We start from the raw sequence: 18,254 nt of genomic DNA on the forward strand, positions 1-18,254 counted from the left end.
TATAGTTGACATAGTTCTAGACGTTGAAGTGACCTTGAAAAATGTATTTGATACGTTCATTGCTATAATAAGAGATATAACACTACATACCATTACATTTAATTTGTTTCGCCTCAGAAGACAATCTCATGGAGTGATCATCATTATAATAATAATAATAATGATAATGATGTCATACGATTTAACCATAACCTCAATTTTTCAAACAAAAACATATCAAGATAAAAGATGATCATCATCTTTTTGCGTGATAGATCATCTAGCTATAGATAACCTCGTCTATACCATTATTATCACCGTTACATTTGTATCATCATCAGCATCATCAATACCCCTATACTATTAGATTAAAGGTATTCACGCATGCATACATTTAATAAATAAATAGACAATCATATGTGTATAGTATCAGAGTCCAACTAGATGACAATATAGATTTAATGTAAATGATTTATGAACAATTGTTCAATATTATTTAGAAGGCCGGTATTAGTTAGGCAGACATATTATAGATAGACAATTATACTTTGATTAGCACCATTAAGAGTCATATTCACGTGATTATCTTTTTGAGTTAATAATGCACAAACATTTTTATTTGTTTACCGAGTACACCAATTTAACTATAAATTTACTAAATGGAATATCATCTAAATTCATTTTAACTTTAATATAAAACTTAACTTATTTTTTTTATAAAAAAAACTATAGTGTTTACATTTGTGTATTTTATTTCTTTGCTTGTTACTAAGTGCTATCTCCACGACACCCCCTTCCTGAAAAAAAAAAGAAAATCATATTTTGAAAGTAAACATTCATTGTACAAATACGTGAATAACAATAATGTACGATCAAACTGAAGTGGAATTCCTTGTTAATTTAATTATTAGTACACAAAAATCAGAAAAATCATTTTCTCCTTATGAATATGACGATGATTTATTAAATACTACTTCACAATTTCCTACAGCATCTACAACACTCCCACCATCTGTACCATCTATAAAATCATTTTTAAGTAAGTTATTGTTTTTATTTCATTTTTATGATTTGGTGAGTATCATGACTTAGTAGCTGAATGGATAACGCGATGGCGTTTGAAGTGAAAGGTACTGAGTTCGAGTCACAGAGTGAATATCAACTCTGAGATGCAGGTACATCCAGCTGACGAGTCTTAAATAGGACGAAACGTGCGTCAAACTGGATTCCACTGCTAGCTACTATCCATCTTTGCTTAAAAAGATTTGATGCACTGTTTTAAACCTAGATAGCACCATAACTTATCATTTTGCTGATTGGGTCAGATTTTGTCTACTGGATATACTTTAATTTGGAGAAACTCTAAGCATTGACTCCCTTACAGATAATAGTTTCCCAATTAGTGATTTCACGAACTATGATGATTTGCCTAAATAATTTATGTTAAGCGCCCCACTTTTCTAGTGATGCATTTTGTCAAATTAAAGTTTAGTTCAATAAATCTTGTTGGTACCGACCACAGATCGAATTAATAGTAGTAGTCAACACTACAATAAAAATAAATTGTAATTATGAAAAATGTCCTACCTTTTAAGGTGAAGAGTACCTTATTGAAGTCCACGCGATTATTGTGATCAGTAGTTGGGAGAGTTGGGTAACATGACCCAGAATCGGTCACAATAGAGTAAATGTATGGGCTTTGTCTTTTCTTTGTCTTCAAGTTTTAAAATTATTTCATACCTTTTCCCACTTATTCATTTTCTTTCCTCTCAACTCATATTCATTATGCTTAGTCTTTCTTACCGTTATTCACACTACTTCTGCTACACTGTGTTTCACCCCGATAATTGCTTTTCACTGTGCTAACAATTTGAGCTGATGCACAAAAAGATTTTGGATTGCCTGCAACTGATTGGTTGTCTAAAAATATGGAAATCTATAACTCAAATTTATTAGTGTTGAAAGATTATCAAAATACACTTTTCGATCTATTCCTGTTATTAATAAAAATTAATTTCTTTGTAAGCCTCTTATAGATGAGGTTATCTTCAAAGTTGAAACCACTGATATATTTATTGCATACCTGATTAGTGTGTTGATTAGACGAAAGAAAGCTTTCAACCAGGTATCTCTAGAGCATCAGTTCACTGATAGAAAGAATGAAATATCTTTAATCGTCACTGATTAAAGAAGAATGCAATAATTATGACGATAGTAGTAGTAGTTGTTGTTGTTATTGTACCGATAGTCGTAGTAAGAGTAGTAATATCCATGCACAAACTATTATTATTTCCTTAAAGTCAGAGTATTGTTAAATTACTTGTCTTAAAACATGACCGAAATACGGTTCACACTTGTGAATGTAATTGGAATATTGATTCATTTTAGTTAAACCCTACCAAGTAACAGGGTTAAGTAATATTTAAAATGTTTTGATCTCGATGGTAAGATTAACCATATTCAATCAAATTATTTGTTAACGGATCCCATCGGCCAAGTGAAGCAACATACACACATTCATGTTGGTGATTTTAAAGGGTTAGATTAGCAACTATACATCTGTCATTGTCAGTTCGTGCAGTCACTGAAAACATAATTTTATATAAACATACAACTGGTTAATCTTCTTGATTCTCCTTTAACCGATCAACAGCCAGATCTCACAATATAACTGATTACCAGATAAGCTTTTATCTGACATTTGAACAGGTGATCACCATATCCAAGTCTCTCTGTCTCTAAGTTCATTGAACATTGTAATGTAGATGTAAATCCTTAATTTGTAATGAGTTCGATAGTTTAGACGGTTCAAATCTTCACTCCATCAGTTAGGACTTGTATAAATATTAATGAATAGTATGTCAAATTACTTCAACCTCCACTTAATCCATATAGCATGATGTGGGAAGCTAAAATTGAGCACTGAATCGAAACATTATCTTTATCGTTTATTTTGACAAGTCCAAATCACAATGTATTACACACACATATGTACACAGTGAATAAAATATTTTGGTTGAATTGAAATTCTGTTTTGCATACACTAACAATAATATTATCTATCAAGGTTACGAACAGATCTGACGATTTCTTCTGCAAAAATTTAGCATATTCTTTTTAAATATGAGTTATTTCTTATCGCTCATAGTTAGTTAACTAATTAGCTGACCAGTTAAGCTCGTGTTGACTGTCGTTTGAAGTTGACTGTCGCTGAATTTTGGTCGTTTTCTTCTGTTTACGTGTGGTTCATTTTGTCGAAATCTTTTGAATTTCATTGTTTTTATTGTATGCATCTTCTTAAAGTTACTTTTCTCTTTACAATAGATCAGAGAATATCTAACCACTAATTATTATCATTACTATTGTTATTGTTATACCTGGGTCTTTGTAAGTATGAGAAATACTGACTGTTTATTACAAATCTCATTTTTACGAATCGACCTGTTTCGACTGATGGGAATAGTATTGCGTTATTAGTTTGCAACTCATTCATCACGTACACATTTGTGTACCGAACTTTGGGTGATGTGAAGGCTAGTTATATCAGGTGACTGATTAAAGCGAAGTAGGTTGAGAATGTGAAGTGCTAAAGTCACTACCTAATCTTATACACATATCCACTCAATCTGTTTACTTTAAGTGAGATTTTGACTACTCAATCAGAACAGTCGAAGGAGTTTCAAAACTAATCGAGTCACTAACTGTTGATGCGTTTATCAAACTTTCAATTCTCCTTATTATTCGAAACTATTGATGATGATGTGTCTCTCAAATTGTAATATATTGAGGGATAATGTTTGAATTTTTGTTTTAGTGAATGAAGTTGTCGCAGTCGAACCCTGAACATTTGTCTCGTTTTTGTTAAATACTTCGATAGTGAATAACTACGACATATGTGTGAAAGTGTACTGAAGAAAATTTACGATACAGTTATTAACCTGTATGATAATATTAAAATAATATGGTAAATGAAACTAGTTAGAAAATCGATAAATCCAGATAAAACAATCTTATCTGTTTAAGTTGATTGGATTATGAACTAAGGCAAAATAAAACCGAGGAGATGAGTCATAAAAAATGAAGGTCATGCATAGTAAAATTAAACATTGGGTTTGGAGAACATTTAGGTTGACGCTATTTCTATTTGTTTGTATCTTATACAGACATTTGAATGTGACCTTGAATAAATAAAACGTTAAGTTGACACAATTCGTATTTAGACGAAACTTTGTGAGAAAGGGTTAAGTAAACAAATAAATGAAACAACCTAGTTGTTAGCAGGATAATAATGAAGTTAATACAATATGTGCATTATGTAGTCAAACAGTCCTCTCATGCTAAACTTTTTGAGATGGTAAAAAGATGTCTAACATAGTATATGTAGTGTAAAGTTAATTTTCATTACCAACTGGGATCGACTAAAGAACTAGGGATAGGGCACAATAAATTTGAAATTAAAACTAGATGAATAATGTGTAACTCTTGAATCTTTGATAGACGACTTGAATATTCGTCTAAACCAAGGTTTTGTTTATCGTATCGAAGAATAATTTTCTACACTCCATTAAAAATTATTATATGGTGTCATGGAGACTGTTGAATTTAAAGTTTCATGTAATGGACCAACCGTGGTTAGATAACCACTGACAACTAGATGTAAATGAACAGTGAGATCTACGACCATACAAGGGATAGAACCCAGAATCTCCAGGCCTAACTTTGAGCACCTGACCTTCAGACCACTGAGTTGGGATTCAATAGTTCACATTTCTAACTTCAGTCAATTTGCGATATTTTGTGTCCATTATCCACTGCTATCGATAATATTTGTATCATGTCTGAAGGTTGGACTTCATTAGTTACAGCCCGATATGGTCTAGGATGTGCACTGTTAATGACTTCCATATAAAGATGTAACAGCTACCCACTACTTCGTAGTTTTCACTGGTTATGTAATTAAAATAAGTTAGTGACGTCAAACTACATACAGTGACCGTTTTGTTACAATCAACATTTTGAATTTAGTGAATGAAATATTAAGTAGGTAATTATAGCTACAATTACCTTTAATCATACTCTTGATAACACATGTCTTAATCATTTCATCAAATGAGCTAGTTGGGATATGTGTTACGTATGCCCAACCATCTCCTACTTTGACGGACGATGATAGTTGGTGTAGTAGTAGATTATAAGAAAGCTAGGGATGGCCAAACTAAGATGTGGCACCAGTTCAGGAATCATTGAAAATTGAACTATACCATGCTAATAGGTGTACACCACCTGGTTGGAGTGCGTGTGGGTTATAGTAATCAACAGTTAGACTTTAAGTGATACGGCTCAGAATCGATTGCAATGGCCCAGGTGTGTACGCTCGTTGGTTTACTCTTGAACATGTGTCCTAAAATCACCTTACACCATATTTTTCTTTTTCGATACCTAAATTTTCTTATCACTACAACTAATACTAATATTGTGACTACTCTTACCAATTTGGGATGTCTTAAAATAATCTTATCTCTCTGTGCTATTGTGATAAGGCAATTTCAACCGATCAAATCTTACGTTGCATACAATTAACTAATGACACCATTTGTATTTCTTCAGTCTAAACATTTCCATTAATGTTCATGCATCTAGATTGGTGAGTATATCTCTAATGTGAAGTTGAAAATTGGTTAATAGTTTCGATCTTACTAAGGAAGTCTTTTGAGTACATAGATAGGTTGTTACTTATTCCCAAAACCTATGTTATTCAATTCGACATTAACAATAACAACCTAGTGAGATTTTTTCCACATATTATGTGTAAATTATCGCCTACCCCATAGTTCACATTTACTTTCTAAATAGGTTATTTTCAGTAAGGATCCTAAATGTGGTCGTTTCTATACTATAAAGTGAGTACTTAACTCAATTATTTCAAAAATAAACTAATAGAATAATCACGTGTTCTTACCAGCACACAACCATCCATATTTAAATGTTCCAGGGTAACATTATTTCTTATTTCATAAACACTACTATACAGTTTTGTTATTTATGACTGTGATGTCAGTTAACCAGGATAAACAAAAGAAAAACATCAGAATAAGAAGGAATGAGATCATCAAGATTGTAAATAGAATGTTGATCATTTTTGGTGACGCTCTGTCCAAAAGTTGGATAGTTACAATAAGATTCAGTCTGTCTATGATTGTGTGTATGATATCAGATGATTCTTTGCTACTGTTTATCACAAGAATACCTAAAACTTTATCTAAAAAGAATAATTAACAAATCAATATATGGATTAACTCATTAGTATAATTTCAATCATTAATCACTTTATCATATTGTTTCACCTTTCACTTTTAAATGATAGTAACAGGAATAGTAAAATAAATGGTGTTCTTTCTATATGGGACTCGTCAGCTGGATGTACCTGGATCTCAGAGTTGATGTTCACTCTGTGACTCGAACCCAGTATTTTTTGCTTCAAACTAAGTGAATTTAAACTTCGCCCCATTGCACAAGCAAGTGGATATGCTTAATCACTACCTGCCTCAACGTGTGATATTGGCTACGATGTTGAGTGTGGGGTTAGAAGAAATATATGAGTGGCAAGACTAATATGTGACGTCAGTTCATTAAGTCAGTGACTGTTAGACTGAGCAGTGTAGTTAAGTACAGATTATCTTGTTGGGGTCAGATATTTTGGATGATATGACTCAGAATTAGTCGGAATGGAAAAGATGCATTCACTCTTGTCTTTTCTTGGATCTTGAGTTTTAAGATTATCTAATGCCTTCTTTCGTCTCGAATCATACTGTCGGTGTTTAATGTTTTCTAATACAATTGATATTGTTACTCCTTCTACTAATCTGACGTTTGTTTTGATAATTTAGTATCACTGTACTGATGCCATGTGACAACCGATGTTTGAATGTACCAGATCTCACACTACTTATGATTAACTGACTGAATAATGCTAACCAGTTAGTCATAAATTAATGTATGGTCGTATGAAATTGTCATCACATTACATCAGGAAATTCAGAGAAAAAATGCATGCGATGAAAAGTAAATAATTCAAAATATTGGTAGTAATTATATTATTGATCAGAAGGGGTTTTTGTGGATATTTCAATATTTTCATAGTTGAAAACATGAGTCACTTGAAGCTAGACCACCATTGAAAACCTGGAAGCACTGGACGGCCGTTTCGTCCTATCATGGTACTCCTCAGCAGTGCGTATCTACGATCCTGCCTCCCGATATTCGAACTCAGGACCTATCAGTCTCGCGCCAGAGCACTTAACCGATGATCTCAACTACATAAAATTACTAAAACCTCCACAAAAAATCAGAAATGGGAAATATTAGTTTTAATAGGATAAATAAAGTAGGCACGGAGAGAGGATGACATTTTTGACTGAAGTGATTTAGATTTCAGAATGACACTAACCCCTTCCTACTTTGAAATTATTGCCAATTGGCTCGAAGTGTAATCTTAACTTTTCAGGAAATGAAAAAAATGATTGTCAATTTCCAATAAAATGACTGAAAACCAACGATAATTTAATGGATTTATTCACCTTTAAGTAAACATGCAAACACTGAATAATATTTAGATTATTGATATAAGTTTATTGATATATACATACCCACACCCCCAATAGAGGTCATGATTATGAAATTATAAGGTTGGGGATAATCAATAATATATATATTATGTTTATTTATTTTTCCATATGTCAATCTAACAGTTGTCACTATGACATGTACGTACATATGTATGTATGTATGTACGTATGCGTATGTAAAGATACCATATCTTTGATAAGTCATTACTGTTGATAATTTGTAGAGGTTTGTTATCATCATGAACTAACATCGAAAAAGGCTATGGATCCATTGCATCATACTAATTTAAAACTATCTCAACAGTATTGGTTTATTACTTCCGCAAATGAATAGAATTCGAAACTCTCATAACCTGTGACAATCATGTAGCGGCTATCATTCCTTTTCAGGTAGAGTTTATAATCACGAAGGATTTACGAATTGTCAATGACTAACATAAATTCAATTGACTTCTTAGTTTCGCCGTCATCAGTATAGAGGGCTTGTGTAGACTGTTGAATTTTCATAGTTTACATCACGGAATGACATTAGTTTGACAAACATGGAAGGCCAGAACTCTTTGGATATGTGTCTCGTCCTGATACGGGACCCTATCGTAGCTGCTACCTTGACGTGGTGGTCTGGCTTACCTATCGTGATGACCCAACCGAGCTATATTATTATTATTAATGGCTTTATATTGGCTGGAACGTATGTCCCTGTAGGTTCTACCATGCCAAGCAGGTCGATTGGAGAACGGTAAGACTAAAAGCAGCAACCCAAGGTCTGAGGGCGAAGTCGTACTGCTGATTGTAGAGGGGTGTGATGGCAGTGAGGTGTTTCCCTCGAACAACCGGCATCAGCAGCGATGCTGCCTTTTCACAAGGAAGGAAGGGGTTAGAAAAGGTCGACCCTAAAAATATCACACCTTACCTCACAGATTTCCGTCTCCGTCGGTAAGGCTCTTTGAAGAACGGAGCCAATACGCCAACAACCTCCCACAAAAATGTCGTGCCTGACCGGCCTCAATCAGTTGTCCCTTGGGCTCTGAGGTCACGCTCCCAGGTTGTTAAGACCAACGTTAATCCAACTCCCTTTTCAGGTCCCTTGAGAGTAGGTTGGAAGAAATCTAGGGGCGTCCAGGCCAAAACGTGGCACAAATCCATAAAGTCACTGACAAGTGGACTGAGTCATGTTGGTAGGTGTAGACGACCTGGTTGGGACCAGCGAGATGATAGTAATCGATGGTTAGATCTTGAATGACATGGCTCAAAATCGTTTGCAATGGCGCTGGTGCATCTACTCTTTGTGTTCTCCCAAATTCTAATCTCTTGCTACTTCTACCACTGTGGGATTTGAATCGACAACTGCATCTCTGTGTTAATGTGGTATGGCAACTTGAACGGATGTACGTACGTACGAAGTTCTACGTTGTGACTGACTGACTGATACGGGAGACCTTAGCTGTACATATCCGCTATCCCAGCTGGGATTCAACCCAAGACCTTCAGGTCTATCATGTCGAATGTGAGGAAGTTCTCCGCCAATAGCATTGGGAGATCCTTAAATAATATCTCAAATTGATGGGTGTTAGAAATTGGACCTCTGCATAATGACTCAGTGGTATAAATGTTAAGCTAACTCTGCAAAATCCATGGTAACCTCATCCATGTGCACAAATGAGGAGTCTCATGCTAGAGTGAATCAACTATCCAGTGCTTCCTGATTTCTAATGGTAGTCTTTTTGAAATTAGTTCGTGATGTGAAATATCAGGTTTCAGTCAGTGAATCAATCCAGAGTAACAAAAGTGATGAATGTATGTAGTGCACAATTGATCTGTGTTGGTGTGTATCATCTAGATTATATTTAGGAAAGTATGAACAACTTTCATCGTCCGAAATTTCAAGCTTGAGGTTACCGGTAATTGACGTTTTAATGCTTCATTAGTTATCACATTCCATGTGAAATGAAATTTATTCTTACAGAATAATATAATTTGATAAATAGTTATTATTTTTATTCATATAACTATGTAACTTATTATTATTTCTTTATCTATGAGTATCCATTCTTATTTCTTTTGTGTGTAGATTATCGTCCCCGTCAAAAAATTCTTATTTGTGGATTACCAGATGATATATCCCCTTGTTTAGACTATGCAATGATAGCGAAACCTGGAATGATTGACTACTCATCTCTAATTATTGCCAGTACTGATGTAAGTTTACATAATTAATAAAATGCGTATATTGATGAGTTTATTTATGAGTGATGATTTGTTGATAATGATTGGTGTAAAGTTTTCAAGATATTTTCACATTATTGTTATTATGATTTAAATAACCGTTAAGACAATCGACCTAGAACTACTTAAGCCGATTTATGATTGAAATGGAACACTTGCCATCCTGTATCACAAGTTTGAACCATTCAGACATTATTAGTTCCTTGAATATTACACGTATACCTTTCTAACAAGTGTCAACTAACACGAAACTTAAACAGAATTTCCCGCCGACTACTTCTAACCAACTAACGGATCAGTTCTATGTGCATCTTCTGTATATTACTACTAATCTTCATCAACTGAAGTATGATTTGCGGCTGTTATGATTTATTCATACGACGCGTCAAGTCCAAGTTGACTATTTCAGTTGTCTTATCCCATTAGCACACAGAGATCAAAATGTCAGGTCGAATTCTAAAATAGTAGAGGTAATAACAGTATCAGTGGAAATAGAAAAGATTACGCATCGAAGATACGACTCGAAAAGAAAATATCATTTATTGAAATAAAAACACAAAAAGTTATGATGAATTCATAAGCTCAGAGTTGCAGGAAAGACACAGAATGCATCCACCTGCACCAATGAGAACGATTTTGAACCATGTTACTGAAAGCCTCTGACCACTGGTTATGATAATGAGGTGGGCCCCAACCAGATAGTATACTGCTAATATCATTACTCAGTTCAACTGTCATTGACTTGATGGACTGATGTCATGCTTTAGTTTGGCTGCCTCTGATTTTCTTACAGTTTACTCCTACACCAAATAAAATCACTCATTGAGGTAGACGGTAGTTGGGCACACGTAACACACATCTCAAACACCTCAGTTGATGAGGTTCTACTGCCTTATTAGTCGACTTGATATTCTTACTTAGTACCCTATTCCTAACCCAGTCATTGTTTACTCCATGGTCCAAAAATACATGATCAATGCTTCGAAGAAAGCTATTATTTTATGCTAGTAACCTGTAAATGCCCATTATTCTTAATGACCATGTTTCACATCCCTAAATTAGAACGGATCAAACCACTGCGCAGTAAATACACCATTTGGTTGTCAGACGGATATCTTGCCTACTCCACAAGTGACCCAAGTTGTCGAAAGTCAGTCGAATCTTTTTAATCCGTGCCAAGATTTCGTCAGACTTTCAAACTCATGTGGTTGTAGACTTAACATATAAAATCACAACGCCCTAAAGCTATACATAGTATTCACTCAACTGATTGATCCACACGTAATCAATAATATTGTAGTTTATTAGTCTTTAAGAGTAACATTACAATCTTAATGAAATTCACTTCGCATCTAATGTTATCAAAGGAGGTCCACTTTATCCAACTGTAGAGAGACCCTGAAATAACTTATTTCTGTTCAAATAATTTACAATAAACTTTTTCCTTACAATAAATGTAACACCATTGGAAATTCAAAATTTATCCAATATTATGTACTTGGATTGTATGATCAGTGAATTCAACAAACTATGAGGCAAATGACGCTTGATATTTATCTAACTTCATGCATTCTAATGCATTTAACATCACTTGGCTAACTATCAGATAGGTATTGACAGTTATGTATAGATCTATGAGGAGGTGCATCACGATTTACAGTCACGTTTTCACTTTTCTAAATGTATTTTTTTCACATATATATCACTGACAAATTTGTACTGAATAAACTCATGAATGGTGTGAAAGATATAACAAAATAAAATAAAAATTTGTCAGAAAAAAAGGTAATTAAATATTACACCAATGTATATCATCATTGCCACCAATACATGGAGAAACAAATCATGTAAATGAATGATTACCTATTAGTTTCTAAGTATATATAGATGCATGTAGGTGGGTAATCAGGCAGGTAGGTAGATACGTAAATAGATTGGTTTCTTTATGCATTCCACTAATCAACTCTATTTTGAATTGATATTTCAAACTTCTCTCGACATCTGAAACATGTGTAACTTATATACGACCAATACATTATTGATTAGAGACATGAGTATAGTCAGACAGATCAAATCGATTTAGAAACGATACAACTTTTTCTGTTGTAAGAAAAAGATCTATTTATAGGCTATGATGAATCGAAAATCAGGTATTTTATCGTTCTACTTTAGAATTTCTCATTAAGGTGCATGAACACAATTTTGGTGAAGTTTCAGTCTCTGAGTTTTATGGTTTAATCGTGAAGTTTTTTCATTGACTCATTTAAAAGAATTATAAATAACTATGAAGTCAAATGAGGAGGAAACAATGAAAATTAATATGCAGATAATGACAAGTGACAACAACTAATCAAATATAATGTCAGTAAAATGAGTTTTTTGTTATATTAGTATAGGTAATTTGTGGAGATTGTAGTATTTCCACCGTTATAATCACTCACTGATCTTAGCCAGACTACCAAATGCCCGTTTTATCCTAGTATGAGACTCTTCGTCAGCAGTGTGCACCCACGACTTCGTACGCGGAGATCAAACTCTTAACCATTAGACCACTGAGCTGGCATCCAATGATGCTAATGTCGAACTTCAAATAACTCACTTCTATCTAAAGTTTGTGTTAATGGTGTTGTTTAAGAAGACAATGAAGGCTTTACGGTTAAGCCACCGAGCTAAGACAGCATAACACCAACACCAAAATCATCCAACTGATCTGAGAATGTCCTACATTATACTTGAATTTACAGAAATAAGGAATTAAACTGTTAAGTGCGAATTCAGTGATTGACTACAATAAATTTTATGATATTGGTACAAACATTATTCTATGTTATTGTGTCAGGTAACTGCGCTTCATTTTTGATTTGAGTTCTTACACAAAGATGATAACTTTGCCATCAGGTGAAGGAGAACACACAACATAGAAGCTCGCGGGCACTAGTAAACAGTAGACGATTTTTATTTAAAATTTAATGTAATCCTGTGAGAAATTAGTTTTAATCAAACATTGATAAGAGTGTTAATTAACTTCAGAATTTGATATGTCTTATCAACCATGACAATGGATAACTAACATTCGTGTTATATTCGATTATATTAAACTAACTGCGTGTTTTATAATTTGCGTCATAGGCTGACATTACTTAAATGTTACCACTGGAAGCTAGGAAGCACTGCATGGGTGTTTTGTCCTGATATGGGACTTCTTGACTGTGTACAACTACGACTACACTGAGGATTGAACTCAGGACCTTCAGGTCTCGATGTGAACCCCTAACCTTCAGGACATCGAGTCAACATTCAATCAAAACCATACTTCTCTGTTCTGGTTTTGGTCCGCATTGGGAGTCTCATACGAAGACAAAACGGCTGTGAGATGCATCCTGGTTTGTAACGGTTGTCTAACTAAGATATATCCGTTATAAAAACTATAAGATTCAATAATCTCTAAGATCCTTTCACTAAACTGCCATGATAAAAAAAGTAATACTCAATATTATTGTGTAAGTTAATACAGTTCTGTTGTTCATGATAAATCGATCAAAAAAGTAATATTTCGATTACTGAATTCAGTCTTATTGAAAGATTTTCATCAAAAAAAGAGTAACTATTTATCTGTCTATCTGTCAAGGTATCGGTTCAAGGTGTCTATACACCAACAATGTTTGATACAATATGATTAGGCTATTTAAATCTTGGTCTATTTGGAGTTATTTGAAAAAAACAAACAATTTAACGAAATATATCATACGTTCAAATAGATAACGATAATCGTTATTGAATAACGAAACATATATCATTTTGTATTAATCTCATAAGTATTTCGCTTCGAATAAAAAAATAATGACACCATGTGAAAATGCAAATTCTTTAAATATATATGTATAATCTATCAGGTCACTCATATGACTATCTCATCAATAAATACATTTAGATAATATAATCATACGAAAATATACCTATTAGACATAAGTAAGTATTTATGTTAAGACAGAAAGTGAACTGTCCTTAGGATACAAAACGATATGATGACATTTACACCATCAAGTCAAATGCCCTGGTACGGCCGAGGGTGTAGAGAGTTCGCTCTCCCTCTCGAAATGCTCTCACATGGCCACGCTTATACAGTCACTGTCAGGGAAGTCCTACTCACTGCCTTCTCACGGCATTACTGTTGTTTACGAAATTGAGAGGATGAAAAGCGAATGTCCAGCGCTTTAACCGGGTTAATAGACACGGAAGGCTCACCTAGGGGAGTTGGAAAACCCTGGTTCCAAACCAATAGTGCGCATTGGCTCCAGGATCTTGAGGGAACAAATGGTGTATGAACCAATTGTTGGTGACCGGCTACCATGGGACTGCATCTCCTAACGTTGCTCCAATGCCTTGTGGATTAGACCTTTAGGTCAAAGGCTCCAAGTGTGGCTCCCTAGGAAATCTACCTTCTTCGGTTTGGGCACCCGGGTAGTATCACAGCTCACACCCAAATCAACTGATTTGTGTGGTGCATGTGTATTCGGTGCCCCTTTGTATCAATATTTATGTGTTCACATAAATAAATAAATATAGATATAAAATCAAATGATTTCTAATCCCTTTACTTAATACTGTGATTTATTTCATTGTTTTTTTACTTCGTTAAATAACTATTTCATTCGAAAGTTCTAGACAGTTCCATAGATTTTTATTACAGTAAACATATTGAGCATTATTGCATAGAAATAATTTATTCCTGTATATTTGTAATTAGATAATTAGTGAATAATTCTCAACAGTTTTATCGGTATGATGTTGAATCATCCATTGGATGACAATTGAAGTAACATTCTATTCTTGAAGTACGTTGTGATGCGATTTCTTTTTTTGGGAACACATTGTGCGAGAATATGTCATAGTAAGAAAACCCAGCCATAATCTTGATGTAAATCTAAGATAAATTGTCAGCTTCATTGTGACCAATAATCAATATACCGATGAAATCACTTAGTAATAGTAGTTAGATAATTTTTATGATAAACAATACTCTAATAACAAGATTTTTTCATAAATTCATTTGTGAACGAAAATGAAAAACTGTTGTATAGTTCTAACAATAGATAAATGTAACTCTTTATAGAAATACAATCTCTTCTATTCTATTTAAAATATTACATGAATATGTTATGTCCTATAGCCCCTTCAAAATATCATGTGACAAGATCTTCAATCAGAATACCAACTCTTACGATCTTGGCGCTATGCCAAACTAAGAACTCGTTAACCAGCACGAGCAGCCCAGAGTCAACTCTGAGTCTCTATTGATTCTTCTTGCCTTGTCCTGTCCGTTGAGTTCAGAACACAAAATCAACTTCTACTGTATGAATCATATAAATCAGACATACGCAGTTTATATGCAAGCAAATCAGACCTCATAAAATAAAAAATGACAGTTATACAAAATCAAATCAAAAGTGTCTGAGAGTGAGAGGCTAACTAATAGGTTGGAAATAAGTTAAGGATGGTAAATTGTATTGCAATAGCCAATAAGTAAAATGAACTGAACACGGATATCTATATCTATATCTATCTATCTATTCTCTCATACTGTTTATCTGAACAAGATTATAATGATTTGTAGAAATTTCATTATGATAAATACCTATATTTCCATACATTTCTCAAAAAACCCATGTGATTTGAACTTTTTCAAGAGGCGAGAAACAATGATAGAGTGAGTGGTACACATGAAATATTTACGTAATAATGTATATATACATAGATTATCATAAGTAAAGTACGTGATTACACAAATATCAATGTTTTTTTTCTATATTCTAATTAAATCATGAATCTGTGAATGGATTATGTTTGGGTATTTTAACAAAATTCATTGTATTCATTTTCATGATTGTTACTAAGAGTGATATATATATTTTTTATCATGATCTAGTGTTCTGCCAACAATTACTACTGAAATTGTAATAAGTAGTTATTTAAATGTTAGTTTCTAGGTTGTGGGGAGTGAGGACGATAATAGTTTATCGTTAATATACTGAGTTGAGTTAAAAGATCAGTATATTCCACTATGTCTTGACCGACTTTCATCCTCATTCTTAGATGGACGTCTTCATTTTAGTGTTATTGAGTTGTCTAACATAAGTAGTTTAATTGAGGAACTTTCTTTACCGTTTTCAACATCATCGGGGTTTACTTCATGTAAAAGTGAACTTCTTCAGTAGGTACTAAAAAAATCAGTCACAAAGAAAACTATCGGAACGAACTAATTTAACCCTTTTGAAAAAACTAAGATGCTCACTTCCATAGGAAGTAGATACCGATAATGTTATTCAGAATGACAATAAAATCTTCGTAATTAATTCATCTAGCTCATAGAAACTGCATAACATTAAAAGTATCCAAACGAGATGCAAATTATTTTCACCAACTTAGATATCTTCATTTCCATCTATTCAGAAGGGTGGATTAGTGGTTTAAGCTTAACTGTCTATTCGCTATTTGGTTGTCATTACAAACACCAACCCATCTGACTTTGTAAGCAAAGATAGATGGTGACTAGCAGTGAAATCCATGACGTGAGTTTCGTCCTATTTGGAACTCGTCAGATGAACCTACCTGCATCTCAGAGTTGATGTTCACTTCAGGACTCGAACCCAGTATCGTTCTCTGCAAACACCACCACGTTATCTACGTAGCTTATGAGTCCAGATAGTCACTAGCTTGTGCAGTGGGGTGAAGTTGTAATTCACTTTTCTATTGTTTGTTTGAATATTCCGATTAATGTTTAGGACTACAAGTGATCAGTCTCTTATTGGCATATATGCATCCTGTACGGATTGTCTTTGGTTTGGTCAAGCATAAATAAATCAACTTTTAGTTATCTATGTTAGTTATATTGAAACTCTGAAACGAACTATTTTCTTTTTGTGACAAAATTATCATTGGATAGTAGCCAACACTAATTCAGAGCCACGAATCGAACGTTTATTAAAGTTAATTGATATTATATTTCTCGAACTATATTCTTCAATATTTTAAGTCTTGACTGGTAGTAATTTATACATTTATCAATAATTTTAAATCAGTGTGACTAATAATGAACATAATTATTGAGATAAAGGTAGCATAGACTGTAGAAAACCATGATTGATTGAACTATTCATTAATTTAAACATCCTCTTGACTACTTTTTTTTCAGTATAAATACTTGTTAGATTTTATAGTTTACATCATGCACTAGGTTTAGTTAGATAACCGTTGGAAACCAAGAAGTACTAGACAAGTGAAAGTTATCTCCAGTTCATAGATTCACAACTCCATAGGGGATTGAACTTGAGACCTTTAGATCTCACTACAAGAAATTACTCGTAATGTAAACTATAATATTTAACAATCTTCACACTTTATCTCCCCTCCCTGAACCATTACTTATTAGACTGTTATTTAATTTTACACCTAGAGAGTTATGGCCTATTTTGGTATTAGTATTACTCTAATAATAGACCTAATCCTAACATTGTAGATTCGTCATGATGTGACTACTTAATCCATAAGATCTTACGTGGAAGTCACATCATTGTCTACACTGATAATCAGCAATATGCCATCTAACGCTTGTTTCAGATAATTCTTCACCTTCCTTATTTATTTTTTGTTATTCTCTATGTAGATTGATGAATTAATTGTAAATTATTTTGGAAAAATTAAAATTCATCTTGTCAATTGGGATGAAACAGACTATGAAGAAATGCTAATTGAACGTGTACGACCGAGATCAGATAATTTTGTGATTCCGTTAATAATTGAATTTCAACCAACCATTAGACGAATGAAACGAATTAGAGAATTATTAGAAAAGGTAAGAAATAATAATGAATATGATATTGGAGTTTCTTAAGATTGCATACTTTCTCTCCGTGTGCATATATACATGTGTTCCATGATTTTGATTAACAAAACTTGATAACGGTTTTGATGTTTTATGTTCTTACGAGTAGTTCAATAAGAGATAATGTAGTTTTGTTCTCTGAGCTGGATGGTTTGGTCGTGGAGCTTTCGTCGTCCTTCTGAACGATATGCATTTTACAATCAACATATACTGAACAGTTATTTAGTCCGTCTAATCTATGTACACTTGTCACAATAGAAGTAGAAACCAAGTCTTTATACTGACCAAATAAAGTTTGTTCTGACTAGTATGAATAAGTATTCGCTATGCATAACAAATGTCAGATTGTAACACATTATAGTAATTTGAACCTCAGCAAACGATAGATTTACGACTTAAGGATAAGACACATTTATATTCAGAATAGTTAATTTAAGTATCATAACAATAACGTTTTGTAAAATAGAGAATTTGTCTTTAATCAATATTTCTATTCCCTTTCAAGTCTAGGAAAACTTATCGCAAATACTAATAAGGCCAAC

The 18,254-nt window shown here is 33.5% G+C and overlaps 1 protein-coding gene across 1 annotated transcript in view; it reads left to right on the plus strand.

The window, feature by feature from the left end:
* The first annotated feature begins 654 nt into the window (after positions 1–654).
* Smp_029670 (hypothetical protein) overlaps positions 655–18,254 on the plus strand; it is a 22,891-nt gene continuing 5,291 nt past the window's right edge. The window contains exons 1-3 of the mRNA XM_018799504.1: positions 655–1,018; positions 9,676–9,803; positions 17,494–17,682. Of these exons, the coding sequence (XP_018651286.1) occupies positions 844–1,018; positions 9,676–9,803; positions 17,494–17,682 (492 nt within the window). The 5' untranslated portion in view covers positions 655–843. The remainder of the gene's footprint in view (positions 1,019–9,675; positions 9,804–17,493; positions 17,683–18,254) is intronic.

This window comes from Schistosoma mansoni, chromosome 3 (assembly GCF_000237925.1).
Source record: "Schistosoma mansoni strain Puerto Rico chromosome 3, complete genome".
In the NCBI taxonomy this organism is placed as follows: Eukaryota; Metazoa; Platyhelminthes; class Trematoda; order Strigeidida; family Schistosomatidae; genus Schistosoma; species Schistosoma mansoni.